The 9100-nt window shown below is 48.6% G+C and overlaps 1 protein-coding gene across 1 annotated transcript; it reads right to left on the reverse strand.

Moving 5' to 3' along the window:
- Nucleotides 1-337: 337 nt before the first annotated feature.
- On the reverse strand, nt 338-1023 carry LOC119826537 (glutathione S-transferase A2). Its single transcript, XM_038347925.2, has one exon. The coding sequence runs from the start codon at nt 1004-1006 to the stop codon at nt 338-340; it is 669 nt and encodes a 222-aa protein (XP_038203853.1). The 5' UTR covers nt 1007-1023.
- Nucleotides 1024-9100: the final 8077 nt, after the last annotated feature.

A 9100-nucleotide genomic window follows, 5' to 3' on the forward strand; every position in this document is an offset into this window, starting at 1 on the left:
AAGCAGCATTATCAATACTTACAGCTATGTAATCAAAATACTAATCAACTCTGAAAAATGTTAATGATGCGTTATGTCCTACAATATCAAATATTCAGGCAGGATTTAATTCTTTCTGTAAAGACAAGCATATGCATCTCATTAGTATGTAAATTTGCTTTTGTCTTTAACAAATGGTAAAGTAATATGTACCAAAGAATTGCTTTAAGATATAGTTCTTTATGATTTGTTGTCAGTAAATGCTTGATTTATATACTTACTTTTTATACCAAGGTTTTTGAGTTTGCACACATTTCTTTTTTTTTTTTTTTTTGTGGATTCTAGCAATGCAGCTTTATTAAAACTTGAAAACCTTCCTTGCCTCTTCAATTTTTTTCACATCAGGTGGAGGCTTTCTCTGGCTGCCAGGCTGCAGGAACTTCTTCACATTGGGCAGGCTGCTGATTCTGCTCTTCAGGGCCTTCAGCAGGGGGAAAGGGTCCAGAAGGCTGGAGTCAAGCTCTTCAACATAGAGGAGAACTTCCAGCAGGTGAATGTCCACCCTGGTTAGCCTGTTCCCAACAAGGTAGTCTTGTCCGTGGCTCTTCAAGACATTTTCAAAGGCAGGCAAGTACCGGTTTTTGGTCTTGTCTTTTACCAAGGAGATCTTGGCTTCTCTTTGGTCTGGAGGACACATGACCAATTGTATGATCATTTCAGTCAGATCTACAATCCCCTCTGTATACATGTCAATCAGGGCTCTCTCCTTCGCGTCCTTCCCATAGAGGTCGTATTTGGTGGCAATGTAGTTGAGAATGGCTCTGGTCTGTACCAGCTTCATCCCGTCAATCTCCACCATGGGCACCTGCTGAAACATCAAACTCCCATCTTTGATTAACTTTTCCATGTCTGCTGGGGCTTCTATAAACTTCTCTTCAAACTCCACTCCTGCTGCAGCCAGGAGCCACCTGATGCACTCCATCCTGCCCCTGGCATTCCAGTAGTGAAGCACGGGCTTCCCAGCCATGGCTGCAACTGTGGTTTCACTAGTGAGAGTCCAGACTTCTGCTCTGCTCAGCTCCCCAGCTCCTGCTCCTGCACACATTTCTTGAGTGGAAGTGGTCATGGATGGAGATGCCCATCCCACGGCTGCTCTTGTGCCCCGTCCTGTATCCTCAGGACCTCAGACCTATAGGCTGCAGCTCCCTTGCTTCCTGTTCCTGGCAGGAGTCACCGTAGAAGTGAGAAAAACCTCAGCCGTCCTGACTTTTAAGGGATTCAAGAAAATCAGCTCTTCTCCTATCCTGAAGCACCGCAAGGCTTCCTACCCCTCATGGCCATTTCTAGCCTATCTCTCACACAGTACCTTTTGTCCATGGCTCGTGTCTCCCTGGGCTCCCGGGGGAAGACTCAGGTCTCTCCCATTTTCAGAGCTCTCCCAAATTCAAGAAGGCTTCTGCTATCTCTGTAAGCCCTACTCAGCACGGCAAGGGCAGAGTTCAGGGCTCTTCTCAGGAACCTCTCTAATACCCAACCTTCATCTTTATTCTCTTCTCCAGCCCAGCATTTTTTTTAAAATGTCCTCTGGGGTGGACATGTAATTGGCACCAACCAACAACAAACTGCTTTCAATCCCTCTGTCCCTTTCTCTATTTTTTTCTCTCTGACTCATTGTTCTGCTTCTGCTGAAATCACCTCATTATCTAGATCATAGTTTGGTTGAACCAAGAGCAAAGGCCGTGGGCTAGATGGTCTGTTCAGTGGTTAAGAGCATGCGCTGCTCTTCCAGAGGACCAGAGTTCAGACCCCAGCATCCACAGCAGGCAGCTCACAGCTGCCAGTAACTCCAGCTTCAGGGGTCTAACACCTTCTTCTGGACTCTACAGGCACCTGCATTCAACGTGCACATACCTACACAGAGACACATATACACATAATAAAAAAACAAATATACTTTTTAAAGGTAGCAAAAGCTTTAGGAAAACATGGAAGACCACCACCTCATCCCTGAACATTAGCCCACCACAGTGAGCCAGAGGACCGGGAGACTGGGTGGCACAGGACAGATCTGGGCTGACCCTGACTAGCCATTGGCTTTTCTCTGGAGCCACACCCTGATGCCAGCTTGCCTTCAGGTGACACCATCTTCCTGCTTATGCTTCCTAGTCCTTTTGCTTCTTCTCTAAGGTCATATCATGGGTATGACCCTGTCTGTATTCCCGTAATGCCACTGATAAACACCCACACTGAAGACATGGTTCAGGGGAGGGTAAGGGAGTGTGCATTCTCCAGCACGTGCCAGCAGCAGAGCCCACCCTGGACACACACTTAATTATCTGTAGAAATTCCTTTGCTGCTTCTGTTTATTAGTGTACTAGTAGTGCGTCTATCTATCTATCTATCTATCTATCTATCTATCTATCTATCTATCTATCCATCCATCCTTACAAGATCTCACTGTGGAATCCTCGCTGGCCTGGAACTCACAGATATCCACCCCTGCTTCTGCCTCCTGGATGCTAGGATCTTTTTTTAAGGTTAGGAATACTGTGCTATGGTTTGACTACGGTACCCCATCTACCCAAATAGAAACTCATAGCGGAGTTCAGTCCTCACTGTGAGATAGGAAAGGAATGAAAAATCCCCAGCCACATTGGTTAGAGGTGATGCCACTGGGGTGTGGTTAGACCTGGATAGGGCATTGTGGTTACAGGTGATGCCATTGTGGTTAGACCTGGAGAGGGTGTTGTGGTTACAGGGATATCACTGGGTGTAGTTAGACCTGGAGAGGGTGTTGTGGTTACACGTGATGCCATTGGGGTGTGGTTAGACCTGGATAGGGCATTGTGGTTTGAATCTAAAAGTCCCTCATGATTTGAATGCTTGATTCCTAGCTGGTGGCCTTAATTTGGGAAGTTCTGGAAACTTTGGGATGTGGGGCCTGGCTGGAAGAAGTGGGTCACTGTGGAGGGGTGCTTGGGGGGAGTAGATTATTCTTGGATCCTTCCTGGCTCTCTGCTTCGAGTCTGTTCTGCCATGCCTCCCTGCATTGAAGGACAGAACCCTCTGAATCCATGAGCAACGATAAACATTCCAACCAGACTACTCTGTCAGATGTTTGGTTACAGCAATGAAAAATAATACACAGGCCAGCCAGAGGTTGGCTACTGGTGGCTTCATGAGAAGAGACACACTTACACATGTGTGTTCATGCTCCCTGTCTCTCGTCACATGACGTCTGGGTCATCTCAGGACTCTGAGGACGAAATGGTTATCACCAGATTCTGTCCCCCAGCTTTGGACTAGAGCTGTGAGCCAAAACGAAGCTCTTGTCTTTGTAACTTGCCTTCTGTGGCTCTGTGTCATGAGCAAGAGAAGCGACCAGTGTGGGCTCACAGATAAGTAGAGGAGGAAATTATAAAAATCGTGGCCCATCCCGACGTCTACGGAAAGCTCTTCTTAATGTCTTCAAGCCTATCACTTTCTGTATGTGCATTTTTCATTTTTACAAAGAAGGAACCAGGCTGTAGGGATTATTTTAAGTTATGATAATTCTAAAATCTTTCTGTTCTATTAAGTATAGGTCTGTGACAGCCACCTGGTAGTCCAAGAGGTGCAGAAATGTAGCTTAACCACCTCGTCTTATTGGACAGTGCCTAGTTTTGTTCTGCTGAACAATATGCAACTTCCCACTAGCGACACTTAGGTGGCTGTCCTTGAGACCACTCTTCACTTATGATTAGTACGTTTCTCCCATAAATACACTAGGAAGTGTCAGCAGGAGGCAGCTGCTTTTAGACCCACACTGTCGGGCACTGGCCTTTTGATGTGTGCTGGAAACCGATTCAGAGAGAAGGGTAAGGCTATCCTAAGGGCTGGCTGTTAGGTGCTGGGCTTGGTGACACCCTGGCTGCTTTTCTCTCTAGGAGTGGGTGGCACAGGCGAGGAGATAATGCCACTCTGGAGCACAGTAAGCAGGCATTTCATAGAGGAACAATAGTATTTTGCTTTGGAGATATTGGCCTGTTGGCAAAGGCTGGGCCATTGTGAACCAGCTTCACTTCCACCAAGTTTTCGAATTTCTGCCAGAGTTTAAGACTCCCTGGGCTTGGAGATCCAAAACCTTTTTAAGGACAGGTGATTGTCTAACATTGCTCTTTCTGTTCCTTGAGATGAGGGCTCTTTCTTCCTTTCTTTCTTTCATCTTCTTCCCTCCTTCCCTCCCTCCCCTTTTTGGACTTGCAATCATGTCCATATTTAGGATATTTAAAAATGCAGCTTGGCCTTGAGGGTGGACCAAGCTGGGCTTTTAAGGAGGATCTGATGGATTCTGTGGTGGCAGACCTTTTGAATCACTGAAGCGTGCTGGCTGAATTTTAAAAAATAATTGTCCTTTTTAATGATGTAAAACATGTCATCAAAATTAAAAAATAAAAACATTTTATTACTTCCCCAGCCCTTTCCTCCTCCCTCCCAGGGCCAGATGGGGATTGCTTGGATATTTCTGGTGTTTCACATATTTAATAACGCCCTTGGAGGTTCTTTCAGACATGATGAAAATATGGGATTGAACTCTGCTTATAGACACTACCCACAGGAAAGTGTGTGTGTGTGTGTGTGTGTGTGTGTGTGTGTGTGTTACTTAAGTGGGAGCGTATTATTTTAGAAGCAGCTGGGACTTCAGGTCAAAAGGCTTGTACTTTTATATTGAGCAACAAAGGAAATCTTTCTCCTCCTACCCACCCCCCACCCCCGCGCCTTTTGGGGAGTGGGGGAGGTGAGAGTCAAGCCAAGTGCAGCTTCTTCAACAGCTCAGCTCTGGCTACCTCTCTGGAGCTGCTGCGAATGCAAGAAAATAATTAAAGCTTTAATTTATTTATACATCTTCTCTGCAGATATTATAGATCCAGCCACTGCCACTTGCTAATTGGTGCGCGGAGCCCGGGCTCGAGCGGGTGGCAGCTCCGAGGGCCGAGCGCCGGGTCCGCTAGGCCGCCGCCCGGAGGGGGTCCAGGACCCCCCGAGGCGAGGGACCCCCGGCCGGGCTGTCACTCCCGCGGCGGGAACAATGGCTGGCGGCCGCCGCACCTGGGTGATGGGCACCTCGGAGCCGCCGCGGGACTGAGGACCTGACAGGCGCGCGCTGCCTCCTTAATAGACTGCGAGCGAGTGCTCCGGGAGAAGTCGGCGGCGGTCCCCAAGGAGCCATCATCAGGCGAGTGGTCCCCGGAGCAGGATTTATTAGCAGACAGGATGGGGAAGTTGATTAGCCTCAGCGGCTGAACGGACATCCTGTCAGCCGGGTCTCTTAATCCAATCACTTACCTGTCGGGGCGCGTGGCCGCCCGCCCCGCAGCCGCCTCCTGCCCTCCGCCGCGCTCAGCGGGACGCGGCCATCCTCCTGCAGCTGCCTGGGACGGGGGACCCAGACTAAGTCCCCCAAGGTCCCGTGTTGGATTCTCTTGCAGCGGATGCAGCCTCTACGTTATTCTGTCCTAGGACCTTCTCTTGAGCAGAAACTCACCCTTGATGGCTCCCTGTTTCCCACTCAATGAGATGCCCCTTGTGGTCTGTTTTCATTTGACCCAGCTCCATCCTGTGTTGATGCCGCTCTTTAAGGCAGCGGTTCTCAACCTGTGGGTTGAGACCCCTTTGTAGTCGCATATCAGATATATGTACATTACGATTCATAACATTAGCAAAATTACAATTATGGAGTAGCAGCGAAATACTTTTATGGTTGGGGGTCACCACAACATGAGGAACTGTATTAAAGGGTCACAGGACAAGGAAGGTTGAGAGCCGCTGCTTAAGGATTCTGCTCGAAGCAAACTAACGCCATCTTTTTTCCTGAACTTTTGTTTGCAGGGTCAGTCTAGAGTGGATGCCTCTCTTTCTCTCTCTCTCTCTCATTAATTTTTAGTTTTATAATATTTTCGATCACATTCTCTCTCAGATCCCTCTCTCCATGCAACTTCATGTTCTTTCTCTTTCCTAATAATTAAAAACTAAATAAGAAGTGTGTGTGTGTACTCTCCATGAGAAATAAACAAAAAAGTGAGTGTCTACTCCCCACAAGAAATAAAAGACTGTGAAATCTGCTTTGTGTTGGGCATGAGACCCGCAAAGCTCTTTTTCTTTTTTTTCGTTTCTTTTTTAAACCATGCTTTCTGATCGGAAAGCTGGCTCACAAGCCCCAGGCTCCTTGGCAGCGTCTCCCCTCCCTCCACGGCCTTAAGTTTGGATGAAGAAGAATGTGCCTCCATCCTGACTCTATTGCTTCCAAGTTCTACCCTGGGCCAGGTGACCTCATCTGAGACTCCAGCCTCAGTGATGACGTGTTCCTTAAAGGACTGTCCAGAGGACAGAGAAGGACTGGAGGAGCTACCGGGTGCCTGGTGCAGAGGCTCTGGTCCCCTCTATAGAGTCACTTTGTGTGCTCTTAGTCTCATCAGTAGACTGGGTTCACCAGGACAGGAGCCAGGCTTTCCTCTTCTTCTCCTTCCACGCTTCCACCACAGTACCGGGTACAAGCCTGTGCAGATAACATGGCTGAGAGTGGGTTGAATGAGTGATGGCCCATGCTGTGCACCAACTGGCAAATCGTCTCTTTGAGTGACTTGCCAAGCCGTATCTCGGGCTAATGTGAGCAGCGAGGAAGCAGGAGAGTGAGGGGCAGGGGCTCATCCGCTTTCAAGGGGCCGACATTGAGATGTGTGTTCTCCTCAGCTCTTGTCAAGAGTTTAGGAATTCAGACCCTATTGATTGGCTGCATCTTCAAAGCCATCAATCATCATTAAGAAACAAGACCTGAGTCTCAGGATGGGGTGGCTGGCACTAGGTAATAGAGGATTTTAGACACGCACAAACCGCAGACACACCACACCAACACACACATACACACACACACACACACACACACACCAGACAGACACAAAGAAAGAGATAAACAGAAATCATAAACACACACATATGTATATACAGGGAGGGAGAGAGAGAGAGAGAGAGAGAGAGAGAGAGAGAGAGAGAGAGAGAGAGAGAGAGAGTTGGCTAACACAAGCACAGAACACCTAGCCCACTAAGAGGAGAAGAATTCAGAGGACTTGCAGAAACCAAACACAACAGAATGCATTTTAAATTGAACTTCCTGGCTGCAGGCTTTTGTAGTTGACTAATTCTGTGAGATCTGACTTGGGAAATGTGGGTCCTGAGCTCCCTCACCCTGGGCCCTGCCATCTCCCACTGATTCCACCTTTTACTGGCCACAGTCATCAGTCCTGCCTAGGTGAATGTCAGGGTCAATGATCTCTACTAGTTCAGGCCATCCTTATTTTTTTAAACAAACAAACAAACAAACGGACAGAAAACTATTTCTCAGGCTACCGCTTTCCCCTGTCTTGTTTCTCAAGTGTATCTTGCAATGTCTGGGCAATGTGGGTGAGGGGGAGCACAGCAAGGAGGTGGAAACTCAACCTTAGTTTCTCCATCCGTCAAATGGGGATGATCTTTAGCCTACCACCATGGGAGGAGCAGTTCAAGATTAAAACTAAGGTAACGGATAGAAATATGCTTTCAAAGCATAGAACTACACAAAACTGCCCAAAATTGCTATTGAGAAATCATGCCTAAAATTAGGATTGCTCTCAGTGTTGGGCGCTGGGAAGCTGAGGTGGTTCTCCTGTCCTGAGTGAGTACGTGGGCTAACGGGAAAAGGTGTGAGTACATTGACTGTTGGGACACCAGGCAGAAGGAAACTGGAACCTCATTAGGCACAGGCGAAGTGCTGGAAGAACAGCCTTCCTGGAGGAGGGAGCAGTGTAGCATCTTGAAGAGACTTGGATCAGACTGGTTGAAGAGCAGCAAGCACAGAGGAGACAGTGAGTGGGATACCTGGCAATGGAAGGTGGTGTGGTGTTGTTCTGGTAAGATGGGGGAGGGTCCTTGGGAGCCCAGCGGGTGGATCCTTATAACACCCGCCCCCCCCCACGCACCAAGTACAGTCCCGAACTGCAGACCCCTGGGGCTCTCAGCAAAGCAGGGGCAATGTCTGAGATGCATTCCAGAAACGGTGGAGACATAGGTGAGTGTTCACAAGTGCATGTGTACCCGGAAAGAGGACTTTTCCAACTCCCCTCCCCCATCTCTTCCATCAGGGTCAGTGGAAGGATGGACTGCCCGAATGGACCCTTCCTTGAAGCTGCCGTGGAACCAGATGCTGTACTTAAGACCTGGCTCGGTGTCTTGCTCCTTCACTTACCAGCGGTGCAAACCTGTTTTAAACTGGAGACAGTGATCCTGGTAGTAAGAATTTGCACGGTTGGGCACTGTACTCAATCTCATTTCATTCTCATGATTCAATTTGAGTAGAGAGATATTACCACGTTCTTCAGCGTGGGAGACTGAGGCCCACGCTGTTACCCTTCGCACAGTATAACGTCCCTTTTGTGTATGTTTGGGAGATGCGTGCCGCATTCTAGAACTTACACAGACATCAACTCATGGCCAGCACAGAGCTCAGGGGAGGAAGCAAGCTCTACAGACTCAAGGGATAGCCAGTCAGGAAGGGCCGAGCTGGACTTGACCTCCTTGACTGCCACACTCCCCACTCTCTTTGCCACCACATTGGACGCCCTAGTGGAGAAGGTTTAGGAGTCAAAGCTGCTGGTTCCAGTGGGTGAGATGGGAGCAGACACCCAGGTTTTCCTTTCCAGCCAGGGACTTAGCAAGAGTGGGGTAACCGGATTTCAGAGAAACCTGTGATTCCCCTGAATTTTCTGTCCGGCAGGTGTGCTGAGCCCCGCCTGTCAATCATATAAACAAGGACAAGGAAGATGTGGAGCTGGCACTATAAAGTACACAGAAGCCCTCTCACCTCCCACCCACTTACATCTTCATTGTGCTGGGGTCACAAGTGTACCCCACCGTTTCTCACCTCCACCTGTATCCTTTGTTTGCAGTTTTACTCTAGGCATTGATGTTAGGCTTGGCCTGCCCCCTCCCAGGACCAGATGGAAGGGCTTTCCGGCCAGGGGTCCATACTGCCCCACGCTGCTGCAGTTTTCACTCTGCACAGAGCCCTGTTCTGGCATCCTGGGGTCTCCTCCATGCAGGGGCTGTTTCC

This window comes from Arvicola amphibius, chromosome 11, assembly GCF_903992535.2.
Source record: "Arvicola amphibius chromosome 11, mArvAmp1.2, whole genome shotgun sequence".
In the NCBI taxonomy this organism is placed as follows: Eukaryota; Metazoa; Chordata; class Mammalia; order Rodentia; family Cricetidae; genus Arvicola; species Arvicola amphibius.